Below are 17,597 nucleotides of genomic sequence, written 5' to 3'. Positions count from 1 at the left end.
GAAGAACGTGCAAGTTACACGTAGCACAAATTATATTTCATATAGTTGCAATGGAATACTTCCATTCGAACTTTTATAACAATTGTGAACAACTACAATTTTTTAGTTGTTTATGTATTATCAGCAAGAATCAATAAGAGTATCAATGATCGTGCCAGGCCTGTAGCTAGAATTGATCTCCAGGGGGAGGCTCATGAGTTATCAGGGGGGCTTTGTAAACCTAGTCCATTTTTAAAAAATGTAACAGTATTAAATGAAGATGTGTGTGTGTGGGGGGAGGGGGGTCATTAACTTATATAAAATTTATAAATATCATACAGATACTACATTTTCTACATCTTTTAAACCATCTCTTGAAGTGTTAATTGGTTGATACTGAAATCATCCCTTACACACTTCATACTACTTTAGATGATACAGATATTTATATCACACACAAAAATAAAGCACAATATTCAATCACAGTGCCTTCAGTACATTTCACCCCCAGTCGAAGCAATGAAACTCCCCTTCGTTCACAAAACTTGGGAGCTGTTGACCTTTGATGCAGATGCGAAGGGAATTTGCATGATTGCATCAAAGTCACATATTTCTGTCTAAACGGGAGGTCGCAACAGGGACAGTGAAGGTACAGAGAAAGAAGCTCCCCTATGAAAGAACCTACAAAGTCAAGATAATCTTCTAAATACTTGAAGCTACTTAGACTTCAGCTCATAAAAAAGATGAGGGAATGTATTTGGTCTAGGAATTAATTCGTGCACCTGGACAAGAGATGGCGTAACGAGCGTATCGTCCCACAGTTCCGTGTATCCACACATGCGTTGAAAACTCCTGTCAGCGCACATCGTTCGTAGTATAGGGCAGTTGATTGACGCGTCAACAACAGCATTTTGTAGTCAACTGAACATGGCGCAGTTCGTGCCAGATAAAGTGTTTTTCCGGGGTGTTCTGCTTCATTACTTTAACATGCAGGAAAGTGCTACCGAAAGTCATCGTATTTTGGTGGAAGTGTATGGTGACCATGCGCTAGCTGAGCGAACGTGTCAGAAGTGGTTTGCACGGTTTAGAAGTGGTGATTTTGGCCTGGAAGACCAAGAACGACCTGGACAGCCAAAAAAATTTGAAGACGAAGAATTGAGAGCATTTTTCGATCAGGATTCGTGTCAAACGCAGGAAGAACTTGCAGAAGCATTAGGCGTTGATCAAACAACAGTTTCCAAACGCCTCAAAGCCATGGGAATGATTCAAAAGATGTCACATTGGGTTCCACATGAATTGAAAGACAGAGACGTAGAAAGACGAAAAACCATTTGCGAATTGCTGCTTCAAAGACAGAAAAGAAAGGGGTTTTTGCATCGCATTGTTACTGGCGATGAGAAGTGGATCCATTACGAGAACCCGAAACGAAAAAAGGCCTGGGTGAAGCCAGGTGAACCAGGTCCATCACAACCAAAACGAGATATTCACTGTGCAAAGGTTATGCTGTGCATATGGTGGGATATGAAAGGTGTGGTGTACTATGAGCTGCTGCAACCGGGTGAAACTATTAATGGAGAACGTTATGGACGACAATTAATGCGTTTGAAGCAAGCTCTGGCCAGGAAACGGCCAGAATGGGAGAACAGACATGATAAACTTATTTTTCAACATGATAACGCTCGCCCACATGTCGCAAAACCTATTTAGAAAATGTCGGATGGGAAGTTTTACCCCACCCGCCGTATTCACCAGACGTTGCTCCTTCGGACTACTACTTGTTCGATTGCATGAATAACGATTTGATTGGACAGTGGTTCACTCCTTCAGAAGATATCGAACAATGGGTCTCTGACTGGATCGCTTCAAAGGATGAGGACTTCTTTCGCCACGGAATCCGTAACTTGCCTGACAGATGGGCGAAAGTGGTGGCTCGCGATGGACAATATTTTTCTTAAGGTATTTATGTATTTTGTGTTTGAACTACACCTTCAATGTGTGCGTAACAACCGCACAAATTAATTCCTAGACCAAATAATAGTAATAGCTGCTGTTCATGTTCTGTGAATATATCCTTAAAGTTGTGAGCTGTTTACATTTTCACTCTTCACTGCAAACAAATTATGCAAAATAGTTTTACCTAATGTCAACGGGGGCTGATGGCAGTGCCAGCTGGGGCTAACGGTAGGTACAGGGGGGGCCCAGACCCCCCTGGCCCCTGCCCGGCTACGGGCCTGAATCGTGCACACTCCTATCAGTCTCCAGCATTAATACGAGTGAGAGTCAAATGAAACCCTTACAAGTCAGATCAAAATAAAAATTATGGAACAGACTGTATACAGTTCAAATTTACATCAGGGATTAATTGTTATTTACAAAAGGACCTCAGGGCTGGAACACTGATCAGGCAAACTTCAACGTGCCATTTGTCATTTTCAGTGGCGTAGCATGAGCATTTCGGATGGGAACGCCAAGTTAGAAGGAAGGGTAGGCCTTTTTTTTTTTTTTTTTTTTTTTTTGCTTAAGAGTTTACTTATGGAATTAGCCGACATATGTATTATCTATTTAAAATCACAATCTCATTGTGTTTATTACATTAAGTCAGCCGGGTTCCGATAAAACATGATCCATGCTTGTTTTATCTAGAAAATAAGATGCCTCAGTGTGCAATAAATGCTTGGAGCACTGGTGTTTTATACCATTTTTAATTAGATTGCTCAAGTCAGAAACACCGCACACCATTCGGAGTATTTTGCTCCACACATAACACATGTGTAGCAAAACAGTATTTTATAATCAAGGAAACCTTTCGGCATGACGCAAGTAATTCAAAAATCTACCTGAATCACAAGCGCCTCTAGAACAACAGTAGACTTCATTGTTGTGGATGATACAACTATTGATTGATTTGGTTTATTTTACTTCGCTTTCTACCACTTTTGGCTAATCGCAAATATGAATATGAGTGATGATATTGATGAAGTTGATGAAGAGACACTCATAAAGAACAAACATGCGTAGACCGGGATTCGAACCGGAAACCTCTGGCGTCTTAGCGCGCTGTGCAAAACACACTGACACGAAGGTGGGTGGATGATCCAACAATCGTACACTCTACTGATGTAACAGTGCCTATTAGTAGTAATTCAGAGTTTCAGACCACTGTTTATTGTATCTTGAGAATGCTGATAAACATTTTAAAATAATTTTGTCAAGAGATCATAGGATGTTAAGAGTTTTGAAACGAATACTAAACCTTTCCTACTGGCACAATATTAGGCAGTTAGATACTAACGAAAAAATATATTTTTAAATAAATAGTTTTGTGGGTTAGGTGGTAGAGCAGCCACTGGCTGAACTTCTACCAGGAGGACTTTATCAACTTGTTTGACAAAAACTTTTTTGCTCTTTTAGTTTTTAATGCACTTCACTGTTCTTGCGATAAATTACACGATGCAGTGGTCATTAAAGATATGTCAGTCAATATTGCGTATTGTAGCATCACACAGCACGAGCAGAGGCACGAGCCCTAAAAACCAGGTAGGAATTCTACTTCTGTCGTCTGCATCGGAAGTACAGCGCCTTGAATCGGAAGGCAGGAAAGGTCACATGGCCCCTAGAACCAATCAGGTCTCCGTACGCCCGCGTATGGCGAGAGCATTTCGTCTGTGCTGTAGAGATCCAAGCCACAAGCTTTCCCTCCTTCTCTCTGCCTACACGCAGGCATGGTCCTGTACGCCAAACCTAGCCGGCGTCCGGCAAGCAAAGACATTAGAGAAATGCTACAAGGGGAGCTGTTAGTGGAGCGTTGTAGACGGATCGTGAAAAATAGCTTTTATAATGCCATTATGCTCAAACATGTATATAATTAGTCACGTTTTACTTTATATTTACAGCATTTACGCATTTTTAAAATTTTAAATCAGGGAACGCCGGGCGTATGGGCATATTAGGATGCTACGCTACTGGTCATTTTAAAGATGGTGCCTCCCAGGGGTGCCCACAGGGCGGATTATGGTGCAGGTTGCGCCATCAAGATTTTTTTGGCCTCAAATAATATAAAATTCAACATTTATATATACATATTTCCAAAATACATGTAAAAAATTTACACCTTAAATGCACAATATTTCATACTTAATCCATTAAATCAGTGCCCAAGTCAGAATGAAGGCCTATCTAACACTTGCAACACTCAGTTAGTGTGGTTAGGTTGGATATTGGCGGGTATTTTAGTTAGAGGGGTATTGAGCATTAAATTGAGGGGGTATCCAATTATTGTGTATTACTATTGTCTTAGACTGTTGCAGAAATTCTGGTGTGGAGACTGACAATACATTTTTTGGAGGAGGCCATATCTTCAATATCAACAGCAAGTCTAAAATTGGCATGGAAATTTTGGTGGTAGGATTGAGTATTAAATTTAAATGGGGAGATAGGAAGCACTTGTTAGGTTATCAAATGATTTCTGTAGTGGAGAGAGAATTCGAACATTAAATTTTGGATTGACACACCATTAAATTAACCCTGTAATGCATAGTGTTACCATATGGTAATGCTCAACATTCCCACACTTTCATGTTAGAGGCTTGTGTATATTGAGTGTGTAGGCAAACCTAGTGCCAGAAGTCGCTCTAGGAAGCATAAAGCTTGTGTTTGGGACCGTTAGTTTCGGTCCCAAGTAACAGCATTGTTGTGAGAGGATGTATTTTTTTCAACCTTCAATTTTTTTATTCAAAATGTCATACGCTGGAAAGTAAATATGGTGCTTTTATCTGATTGCCTTTCATTATGGAGTTCTGAATGTTTTCAGCATTTAGTAAACACATGTAACTTAAAACTTATGATGTTTTCTGTTCAAGAATTTGCATCACTTGTTCGATTTTTACTCATAATTGTGGCTATGCAAATACAGTAGCTAGAGGCATTTTCAACAATTACTTCAGTTATTCTATTATTATTGCATCTCGTAAAGCAAGAAATTAAAGTTGTAAAGCCTCTTGTCGTCTTTTGCATGGTTTAATTATTTCTATTGCTTATAATTTATATCAATATTTTAGTTTAATAATAATAGTAGTAATAATAGATGACCATTTCATGGAACACTTTGTGTCTGTTCAGTAACTCAGCTTTGTTGGGTCTGTGATCCCGTATTATGGAAAACATTCCTGCAAGCTATTTATTAGAGGTAAACTTATTAGATTTGGTTACAAAGCCTGCCTAGTGCTTGAAAACCTTCCATGGATACCTCTTTCGTTTTGATATCTATCAAGGCAAAGAGTATAAGAAGATTCCACTGACATTGAAAACAAATTCAGAAAGACTCTTATCCATATGCTACATGAATTTTTGAGGCAAAAATTCTCCCAGCTTAAATTTGGATGGAAATCGCTGAAAACTATACGACATCATTAATTCGTGTTGCACCTAAAGGAGTTTGGCAGCCCATTACAACACAAAGGAAGGTTTTGAAAGATGTGTGGTATGCTGGTGGTACACCAGTAGTGTTCACATTGGACATGTCAAATATGTTGTTGGACTTCGCGTTCCACGTTTCATACATTTCTATGACAAGGGCCTCCCCGATGGCATAGTGGTAACATCATTGCCTTGTAATCAAGGGGTCTCGGGTTCGATACATGGTGGAGGTACATGGCACAGTAGTTCCGGTCCCACTTTAAACTGTAGGTCCAGTCCCAATAAGTTATTCTGTGCATAAAGTGGACTTAAAACTTGAATTCAACTCAATTCAAAGTTCCTAAGACAGATAAACAATATGTGAATATAGAGTAATCATTCTGTACTAAATAGTTATCTGAGCACCTTTAGCTCAGAAAATGTGAGATTAATGTACATAATATTTGTATTTCACATTATTAAAAAAAAAACAATCAAATTTTGAAAGTTATTTTAAAGTTAATTCAAAAATTTCCAAGTTTACAAAAATAAATCAATTTGTAGGCATGAACGAACGTATAGCATTACCATATGGTAACGGGGCATAATCCAAAAAGGGAGAAAGAAAATTTTCAAAAAATGATTTAAAATCGCTTATTAGTACATAACAACAGATATTACACTAAAAACAAGATAAAATTGACAAAAAATAATTCATGTGTTTAAGGGTTAATATTCTTGAAAGCCTGCAAAGAAATGTATGTAAAAATTTTCTTGCTTGCTTTGCTCCCAATGATGTGTTACGAGGATGCATGTTTGGCACTTTACTGAGGTGGATGTGAAGTTTAATACTATAGCTGCATTACGAGACATAAGCGATATTCTCGGTATTCATTAATAACATCACTTCTTAAAATATAATGCTTAGTGTTTGTATACTGCTTAATTTAAAGCAGGTGCACATTTGGAACAAAAATATATCAAATCCGCATTTCTAACTTCACGTCACAGGAAAATTTTCTAAATTTGGACTGAAGATAAAATAATTATTGTTATGGGCTACTAAAATAATTATATTTACCCCAAGAAAGTGAGGGGGTATGGGTATGAACCGTATTATGTTATCGCCCTGAGCTTATGATTTTCTAGCTAGGGTACTGTAATGTCTCGAGAAACAATAATTGAATCGGTCATACGGCTGGAGATTGTTATTTGGTTTGCCAAGGTTGAATGTTCCATCTTTATCTTAAGTTGTGTAACAGTTGGTGTTAAATATTCAAATTGTGAGTTTTATCAAACACTATTTATATGCATATTTACATAAATTAATTTACTACTAGCTTTAAGTTTTTTTCGAAAATCGAACAATTAAACAATATGGACAGTTTAACAAAGTGCTCCCCTGTGCTTAGCACTACACCATGAAGGTGTATAGGGGTGTGGGGGTAATGCCCCACACTTTCTTGAACCGGTCATGAGTGGGGGTGATGTGGTCAGCATCATGCCCCTGACCACCTTTACCCCCCAGGGTTTCCCCCAGGTACCCATGTCATTCGACGCTGGGTGGGCGCTCCATTCAAATAGACATAAATTATTACGTGTTCATCCAAACTATTTTGGGGAGATTATGATGAACGATTTTAGGGGCAGTCTTGAGTGATGGGCACCTCTATTTAGCGAGGCAGGGCAGATCAACTATAGTGTTCAGTAAAGCTAAGGAAAAAGTTACTTTCGGTAGACACGCTTTGTCGGGATTACAATATGGTTTGAGGGTGCGATGATATGATTTTGGGGGGAAGCAAATTGGGCTGGGGGGGATGGACACCTCTGGTGCCTCCTCTACACACTTGCACCAGTGAAGAGCAGTGGCAGTGGTTTCTGGCCCTCTATCTAAAAGTTACAAATGAAAATTCAATATCCCTGTGCATGCTTACCACACCAGCAAGATTACTAATGGAAGAGAAAGTTCGAGGATGGCCTCTGTTCGCAGGCAGATGGGTGGAAAGGCCTTCGTAGAGGCTCATAAGTGACTGCACGTCGACCCCAAAGACTTATTCTTCTTAAGGTACGCAGGCACTAACTCAAAGTTGAAAATATATGTAGATCAGCTATAGGTCTGTGCTAAATGGCAGCAAACTTCTGCAACTCTACATGTAGAAATCTACTAGATAAACAACAAAAAAACAAATAAAGGTTTTCACTTGACCGTCCCTTGTATAAAAGGAATCGCACGTTATCTGCATTTCAGCACTTAGGGAAGCAGCCGCCACTCGGGGGAAGTGCTCCTAGATTCAAGCTGGACAAGGAAGGAGCTGCACAAGAAGAGGAACCGGAAACCACAGGAACAAAGCTCCCGAAGAAACTTTACAGGAGACCGAGGCTTACTAAGAAAATCAAGTTCCCTTTTGGTTCACGAGTCCCAAGATTCAAAGAGGCCTCCACTGTCAATTATCCAGGGTAAGTACTAATACAATTAGGTAGAAGATTTTGGTCAATAATGATGTATCATTTGGGAGCCGCAGTGGTCTAGTTGGTAGGGTGTCTGACTGCCACACAGGAGACCCGGGTTCCATTCTCAGGGTGAGTGGCTAAGGTCGAAATTTCTCCGGCCTTGTCCCTGCAGCAGCTCTCAAATCGATGAGTATCTGGGGGCAATCCTTGGGGGTAAATGTGGCCGGAGCATGGTTCTGATCACATTACATACAAAATGGCGGAGATCGAGAATGTGTGGGACCCTACCCACAAATCCCCCTTCATGGCATGGTGCTATATGCATAGGGAACCTTACCTTACCAATATAAAATTTACCGATTCCGATAACAGATATTCTACTGATCCGATAAAAAATTCCAAATGGTTCACTGGACCTCCTTAATAAATGTAGGTTACTAGATGAACCAAACTTTTGCAATGTTGACTTTTACCTTTTAAAAAATATGAAAATGTATATTACATGTTTATATCCATAAAAATTGCAACAAAATGGGACAATATTGCACTAAATTGTAAGACATTTATAGATATATCGAATTGTAAAATTATGGGTAATTTAATTGATACACCGATATGCCTATACTGGCCAATACCAACAGAGTACAGATTAACCTGTCCCATCCGTACTATTGGGGAATATGGACAGCATGATATTGTACAGGGTGATTCTGTGGGGTGTCTCACTTTTTTAATACGTCTATTGTTTTACTCAATAACAAAACGTTAATGTAACCAAGAGGTTATTATTGGAAAAATGACTTCACATCACATGAAAATCATATCATGTGATGAAAGTGTTCCCCCTCCTCTTACAGACATGACTTTTTTTACACGTAATAGTTTGTATTTGTATCTAGAGTTGCTTTTCTGCCATCTTTGGCTGATTACAACTATGAGGATGGGTGATGGTTTGATGGATTTGTTGATCTGCTTTATTTGCTGTGCTTTTCTGCTTCTTTTGGCTAATTGCGAAGATCTGGATGAATGATGATAAGATGTGATGGACAACACAACACGAGCCCCACAAAGGATTATACGAGGTGCATTCAAGTTCTAAGGTCTCCTAATTTTTCATTAATAGAAGCAGTTATAAACGCGAGAGTTGTTTGAGAAGAAGCATCAATTCTTGAAGGTTGATGAGGCCAGATGACTGCACGAAACGGCCCATAGGAAGCTAGTGGCGCTATCTAACGACGGACATGTTTTTGATACTGGGAATGACATCATTTACATCGAAAGAACAGCATGTTGTTTTCCATTTTCTTCAATTGCGTGCAGTAACAACCATCGATATTCATCTTAAATTGACTGAGACATGCTGTGGTGGTGTCATGGACATGAACAATGCGTTCGTGGGTCCGAGAGTTCAAGGAATGTTGAACATCGTATGAAAACAAACCATAGGAACGTGGCCCACGAACCAGCTACCAGTTACTCCATTGCTGAGAGAAGGGATGTTTTGGGACAGCGAAGGCGTTATACTCAAGCATTGCTATCCTAAGGGTACCACAATGATGCTTACAAGCTATGAAACTGATTTGAGGGTCAAGTTGCTTCCAGCATTGCGAAGGAAATGGCTGCAGCTGTGTTCTTTCATCAGGACAACGCACCTCCTCATCGGGCGGCCATTGTTCAGCAGCTCTTCATGGAAAACAAATTTGAAATGAATCACATGCTCTGTCCATACTCTCCTGACCTTGCGCCTAGAGATTTTTGGCTTTTCCCAATGCTGAAGGACTTTCTCCGGGGCCGCACATTTTCCTCTCATGCTGCTATTGCATCGGCAATTTTGCAATGGGTCACGCAGACCCCTAAAGAAGCGTTTGCGGCAGCCATGCAATCATGGCGTTGACATTGCAAAAAGTGTGTACGTCTGGAGGGAGACTATGTTGGGAAGTGAATAAAGTTTCATCTCTGTTGTGTAAGCAGTTTATGAAAAAAAAAATATAGGAGATCTTAGAACTTGAATGCACCTTGTACTTTCTGCAAGTCCATATGCCAGAGCCACGTTAGTCTGCAAAATGCAGCCAAAACTGTACTACATGGAAGAGATATTGACAATTGGGTGTTTTTGAAAGAATGTGAAATTGTTGAAGGGACATTCGCAAAGAAAACCCTGCCCAGGTTGGGACAAACCAAGGAACTTTTGTAGCAAGATCAAAATTCAACCACTTGACCCAGTCGGTCACTGAGTGTGCTACACTTAAATAGTGCAGAAAACTGGGAATTCCGGTGGAGGCACAAGTGGTTCGGATCCCACTTTAAACTGTAGGTCCAGTTCCGATTAGCCTTATTGTGCACAAACTGGACTTAAAACACAAAATCAAATCAAAAACTGAGAATTAAACACTTTAAATACATTTCGAAATTACCCAAGTGTTAAGGATGCCAAAAATCGACAAATGAATTGTTGTTTTAAGTTCACTTTATGCACAGAAAGGCTAATCGAGACTGGACCTACAGTTTAAAGTGGGACCCGAACCACTGTGCAATGTGCCTCCACTGGATATCAAGTCCGGGATCCTTTGATTACAAGGTGACAAGGTTACCACTACACCATCAGGGAGGCCGTACCAAAAATCGAGATTGGGATGAAAAAGACTTCCTTTCCAATCCTAGTACTGACATTATCTGGATTCTGTACACCCCTAACATAACAAAAAAATAAACTCCTTTATTTGTTTATTTGCAGGGTTGGATTTTATGAAACAGCTACCTGGACAAATCGCCGCATTCCTTTTGCCCATTCCCTTGGCGGAAGTCGGAAGATTATTCCAGTCGTACAAATCAAGTGTGTGAGCATCAACATAGACGAATGTGCCATATGCAAGCTCCAGCCCCTGGGTGATTATGGAGACTACTGGCAGTTTGCGAATCAGTGTCTGTGCAGGGACTGCTACAAGACAGAACTAGAGTCACACACTGTATACAACAAGTTCCAGCTGGGTCATTTCAAGGTACGTATATATTAGGGATGGGCAGATATGAAATTTTGGCCAATACCGATATAAAATTTACTGATACTGATAACTGATATTCAACAAATCCGATATAATATTCCAAATGGTCCTTGAAGAACCTGAATGGATCATTGACCTCCTTAATAACTGCATGTATAAGTTGATTTTCTTCCTTCTATTCCCCTTTTTTCACTTTTTCTCTCCCCCTTTTCTTCATTATTTACTTGTTACATTTCTCCCTTCCTTTCTTATTTCTTCCCTTGTTTTATTCGGCTCCTCATTCCTTCTTTCCTTCATTCATTCCTTCTTTTTCTATCCTATTTTCCTCCCCATAAAAATTATAACAAAATGGCAGAATTTTGCACAAAATTATAAGATATTTATGATATATCGGATCGGTAATTTTACTGATAAACCAATAGATATGCTTATATCGGCCGATACCTATAGATAGGAGCATGCATATTTCGTTTTTGCTGAAAACACGAAATGTGAAATAACATTGTAATGTTAATTCTTCATGTTTCTTAAAGGTGGGAGGTGCATTTTCCTACCCTGTTTTGTCACGAAATGATATGAAATAAAATGCAAAATAAACTCTTAAAACACAACAGTTTCTGAAGTTTGAATTATCCTGAGAGTTATGCAATTCACAGAAAATTGATTAATTCTGCTGTCAATATTTGAGAAGCAAAAATGGACCTCTTTATACAGGAAGAAACTTAGTACTCTCGTAACTACAGAAAGGTGCTATTAGAAGGGATATGTTTATTTTGTAATAAGTGCAGTTTTTAAATCAAATTTTTGATTATGTTCACAATTTTGAAACCAAAATGTCATTTTATAAGCTGCTTTTGATCCATTTTTTCTCCGCTATAACAACTACTTTTTTTTTTTACCACTTTTGAACCCGAAATTGGCTGTTTTTGTACGAAATTTTCTTTTTTAATTTTTTTTATTTACCAAATAATTTGTGCCTATAGTATCAATTAATCTGTCCCATCCCTTGTATATGAATGGTAGATATTAATTTACACTCTATTATCATCAACCAAGATAGGCATATTCGTAAATTTGCCAGTAATTTTACCAATCCGATAACTGTATAAAATGAAATATAATTCTGGGTATGCAATTCTGCCACTTTATTATTATTTTCATTATGAATTTTTGCCAATACTGAAAAGAAACTTAGAAATTTCTGATACAAGAAAAATTGCATTTATTTAGAATTCCTTCTAGAGCAGTGTTTGTCAACCAGCAGGCTGCGGACTAGTACCGGGCACTGGTATCAATTATACCGAGCTGTGAAAGGTTCTCCTTAAGTTTGCAACTTGCAGCCCGAGCTGTCAGCAACCGGAAAATATAACCTTTTGTTCAGGGTTCACAAGTGATAAAGAGGAAAATCCTTCTTGCCATGGTGAGAAATCATAGACACAGCTAGAGGGAACTGTCACCTGTGCAGCCTTCAAATCTGAATTACAACCGTGGGGCCGTTCTCGAGCTGGGTGGGAATAGTGAAGCGACTTGTAGCCCAAGGTGGCAACCACCTGACTTTTCACTGCGATAACAGAAAATGCTTTCATGACAGGTGGTGATGAGCAATTGAATGATCTAACTGGGGGGACGTTGCTTCCCGCCTCCAAATTGGGAGGATGAAGGACAGGCACCGTGATGAATCCAGTTTGTGCAGCAGTTTTCATTAACAAATATACCGAAGTGGAAATATTCTGATCAATTGGAATTTTCCGGTGTCCGAAATGGAGTATGTCAATGAATATCAGCACTTAACAAATAATTTTAATGTTATTGCCTAGAGAATACTAAAACATTTCATTAGACCCAGTTGTCAAATAATTTGAACCAAATTTTCTATTTGTCAACAAGCCTAGGTATAATCGAAGTAATACTCTCTTTGATTATGCCATAATTTATTTATCAACTAGCTGATTACCCAGCATTGCCCAGGTATTTATTTATCCCAATCTTGTATTAGACAGGAAAATAATGAATTCTAACTATAGTGTAAAATGTAACTAATTTTATTTCATCGTGAATGTCCCCAATTAGCTTAGTGACACCGAAATCTATGGATTCGACACTAATCTACAGTAGGTCATTTGTGGCATTTTATTTTTCACCCCCTCTCACCACCATGCTGATAGGTGAACTCGCAGTTGAACTGCATTGGGAGTGTCACGAAAACTATGGATTCCATTCGCAACACAGCCTGAACGTTCAACAATCCGAGAAACACTATCGTTGTGCGGAATACATAGAGTCACGGATGTCTGTTTGTGCGGAATTTAATATCAGTGGTTCTCGATTATTTTTACATTTCACCCCTTCCCACCCCACCCTGAGGGGTGCCAGGGGTTTCTTACCCCAACAGTATTTATTTCCAGATTGCAAGTGATATGTGCACCAAGTTCGGTTGAAATTGCTCCAGGCATTTGAGAGTTATGCTGGAACAAACAAATATACACACCCACACACACACACATGCATCCATTTTTATATATATAGAAGATATTAAATTTTAAGGGCACATGTTAATTAATGTATAAAGTTAAAAAAAATATTCGAAAGCTATTGAGGAGTCAAATTGTTGGGATTGGGGTATCGACTTTTAAAAAGCAAATTATCCAAGCCACAGACTCACTGTTCTAGTGCATTTCACTCACGTGGCTTGGTTTTCCATTTGTTTATATATTGTCTTCTTGTATATACATATTTCTTTGACTGTAAAATTATTATTCTTTCAGTTTGCAGTTATTACAACCATTTAAGCAATTTCTGATGAAACGTTTCAGAACACATGCTCCCTTAATCAAATATTTACATTAATCAGACTAAAAATAAATGCCTGATGAAGGGAGCGTGTGTTGTCCCAAATTGTTACATCAAAAACATGTTTAAATACTTGTAACAACCATAAATTAGATAATAAATAAATGTGGACAACATTGTGTGACAAAAGCGAATTTTGAGATTAATATTTGTAAGCAAAATTAGTAGTTTGATGCGATGTGGTTGCAGTGGAATGATTTTACTTTTAACAATTAAGACTGTTATTTCTTTGAATGCTAGTGACAATGGTTCTACATTAGCATGCAATGTTAACTGGGAATGATCTATTGTCTAGTGTTTCTAACTATACCTATTCTAACACTACATTTCAAAAGAGCACCTCTTTTGTCATCTTAAAGGTGAGCTGCTGGGGGGAGAAGTGGGCCATGAAGTAGTTGGTTAGCACACCGGACCTTCTCATTAAAGAAAAACACTTCATTGAAAATAATTGTGTCTAAAGAGAAGGACCTGGCTGTCATACTTGACGAGAAACATTCCTTTTCTGAGCACATTTCCGCATTCACTAAGGGTTCCATGCGTGTGCTTGGTCTGCTCTATTATTTAAGCAACCTGTCTGCTCTCAGCACTTTTCACAATTCTTTTGTTTCACCTAAAATTAAATAAGACTCTCCGATCTGGTCCTTAGCATGCTCCATAAATGTAGAAAGATTAAATTCCTTGCCATTGTTTGCCACCGAATTCCATCCACAACACGCTTGCAAAAGCCCATCCTTCTGAAAAAGTTTAATATCCAAACTCCTCAGGAGAGAGGCTGGCAGACCACATTTTCCTCCAAGAAGCACTCGGCTTTTCACATATCAGAAGCCAAGGTTATGCCTCATCCGGTGTTTTCGTCTCTCTCGCACACAGACTAACCAGCCAATACAATAATTTGGCAAGTCAAATAGACATTGGCACGTGACTTACGCACCTGAAGAAAACACCACCGATTGGCTATGCATAGATGATCATTGCATTCACGATCCACCAATTCTCATTTATTCCCATCCAACTCCTCATTCTAACAACAAACTTCACTTGATTTGATGGACTTTGCTTAATTTGCTTTTCTACCACTTTTGGCTAATCACAAAGATGAGGATGAGTGATGAAATTTATAAACGGACACTCACAAAGAACACCTGTGCCCAGGCCAGACCATGAACTTGACAAATGGGACGATGAATATTAGCCACTTTCAATTGTCTTACACATGTTAAAAATATACAAAATCATAAAACTCATCTGATGCTACTGTAATGGATGTCTATAGACATGAATGAGAAGCCACTGAGCACATGGGCATACCTTGGGGCCTAACTTGAGGGGACAGGATCGAAACATTTTCCCATAAAATTATCATCCAGGACCATTTTGTTAAATAAAATCATAAAACTTAATTTTTATTACTTTTCCCCTTAGGTCCAGAGAGTTTTGAGTTGTTTTTTTCCCCGAGTACACTTTATGCACAGATAGGTTAAACAGTTTAAAGTGAGATCCAAACCACTATGTGCCTCCACTGCGTATCAGACCCAGGATCCCTTGATTATAAGATGATGATGTTACCTCTATGCCACCCGAAAGATTAACAAAAACCCCCTTCACTTGTAAATTAAACCTGAAGTGGGGGATCAAGGCCTCCCTCCAAGTTATGCCTACGATTGAACATGCCCAACTGTAGCCCAACAGCAGAAATACTCGCAGTTTCTGAATATGCCTTGCATTTTATGCTGCATCTTCTATTACTGTATTGACACTAAAGAACCAATTAATTATGGGTTACTGGAATCACAAGCACATAAATATGTGAATTCATTTATAAATCAATTACTTAATTTTCTCGCATATTTCAGTCATTTTTTCATTTTGTAGAAATTTCAGCAAAAAATGCAGGCTCGACCAGGACTCAAACCTGGGTCTCCAGCACATTATGTGATTGCTCTACCAACTGAACTAACGAGCCAGACCTGATTTCACTGGTTATTGTATTTGAAACACTGATGCCAACAGTGTCTACATTCTGCCAGTATAGGAGTGACCCTTTTCTAAGACACCCATTGTCAACCTCACTTCCATGTAGTACACCCTGCACTGCATTTTGCAGACTAACGAAGCTCTGGTGTCTAGACCCATGGCCAGTATAATCCTTTTGTTGTGTGTTGTCTATATGCGTTTGTGATTGTCCCTTCATCTTTGCGATTAGCTAAAAGTGAAGTATGAGGGCCATCCGGAAAGTATTACCCGTTCACGCCGTGTAGAGTGCTAGTGATGCAAATAGCCGCCGCTCAAGGTCAAACGACTTCAGTTGACTGTCTGCTCAGTGTGTGCGAAGTTTCGTAGTGCTGTCATTGTAGTTATTGTTTCTGCGAGTGTTTACTATGTTTCAAAAAATTGAAAATGCCACCATTTGTGAAGTTAGGGCTGATCAGATTTCTCAATGCTAGGAATGTGCAACCATGTGATATTCACCGGCAATCAAAAGAGATTTATGGAGACTATGTTTGGCACTGGTATCGAAACTTTAACTCAGGGATGATGACGAATGTTCAAGATGCCCGTCTGTCATTACGGACGAACTACTGAGTGCAGTTGACGAATTCATCAAGAACGATCGGCGCGTCACACTGGATGGAATCAGTGAACAGTTCTCTGATGTTTCACGAACAATTCTTCATGAAATTGATTCCGATTTTCATCTCTTCACAAAACTAAAGGACTTTTTGGGAGGAAAGACATTTCACAGTGATGAGGAACTGAAAGAAGGGGGACTACAAATGCTTAAACATACATAGTGACTATGTAGAGAAGTAGTTTAAAGTTTGTTGTTAACAATTACAAAGTTTTTCAAAAAATATTTGTTAGTTTTTTTAAAATTAAAAAACAGGTACTACTTTTTGGATGGCCCTCGTAGATAAACAAAATCAATAAATTTCTGCCAGTATAGAGTTATTTCAAAGAACTGGGAGAAACAACCAATTGCAAACAACTCCTTGGAGAAACTAGGCACTGTCAATGTCTACAGTGTCTCAGAGGCAACATATCCCGTTGCTAGCACTGACAGAGACGATTCCACGCAGGCAAAACAGCGACAGCAAAAAATCAGGCGAAGCCAGGCCAGCTCGGTAGCTTAGTTGGTAGAGCAATGGCACGGTATCCCAGCCAGAGATCCGGGTTCGAGTCCTGGTCGAGCCTGCATTTTCCGCTGAAGTTTCTACATAGCCTATCTCCTCAGGGTTGTTAAGGGTCGAGGACTTTTAAGTAAATTCAATCCATGAGAGAAAATCAGCGAGTGTAAATGGGTTCTGGATCATAAAGAACATTTCCATCTTTGAAATATTTCAATTTGGTCCAGGAACACTTTTTTCAGATAAATTTAAATCTGGTCCAAGTTCCGTATTGAAATTGTGCGAGAGAAAAAAGGTTCCGTTCCTGTTGCAGAATCCATTAGAATTTATGAGTACCTGGACCATTAACAGCCCTGCATCTCCCGTTTGTGTCAAATAGTAAGATAATATTTCACTATTTCGCTTTGTAACTATTTTTTTCACGTTCACCACTTGCAGAAAATCCGCGACTGTGCCTTTATGCACAGGCACGAGAAGACGGACTCAAAAGTGTATCTGACAACTTCCTACCAGGTGAGGAAACTACAAGAGAAAGAGGCCTATTTCTGCCTGTACTTCTGCTACATATGCTAGTCAATGTAGTGAATAGTTTTGTAAATGAAGAGAATGATTGAAATAAAATATTATTGACAATGCATGGCTTGATCTTATTTATATACGGTCCAGCAATATCTACCACCTTAATACACAGCCTGGACAAAGAATTAGTCACTCCACATGTCCATCTTATGCAGTTCTCTTCTCAGTGTCCTCTCAGCAACTTGTTGGAAGCAACCCTCATTGACGGTTTGGAGTA

General features: G+C 39.0%; 1 protein-coding gene across 2 annotated transcripts in view; it reads left to right on the top strand.

The window, feature by feature from the left end:
- LOC145996854 (uncharacterized) overlaps window positions 1-17,392 on the top strand; it is a 39,536-nt gene extending 22,144 nt beyond the window's left edge. For both annotated transcript variants that reach the window (XM_083133387.1, XM_083133386.1), the window contains exons 3-5: window positions 7,622-7,830; window positions 10,559-10,823; window positions 17,240-17,392. In XM_083133387.1, coding sequence (XP_082989513.1) covers window positions 7,622-7,830; window positions 10,559-10,823; window positions 17,240-17,374 — 609 coding nt within the window. In that variant the 3' untranslated portion in view covers window positions 17,375-17,392. The remainder of the gene's footprint in view (window positions 1-7,621; window positions 7,831-10,558; window positions 10,824-17,239) is intronic.
- Window positions 17,393-17,597: the final 205 nt, after the last annotated feature.

The sequence above is a fragment of the Lepisma saccharinum genome, chromosome 13 (assembly GCF_977018435.1).
Source record: "Lepisma saccharinum chromosome 13, izLepSacc3.1, whole genome shotgun sequence".
Taxonomy (NCBI): Eukaryota; Metazoa; Arthropoda; class Insecta; order Zygentoma; family Lepismatidae; genus Lepisma; species Lepisma saccharinum.
This window is presented reverse-complemented; position numbering and strand designations above follow the sequence as displayed.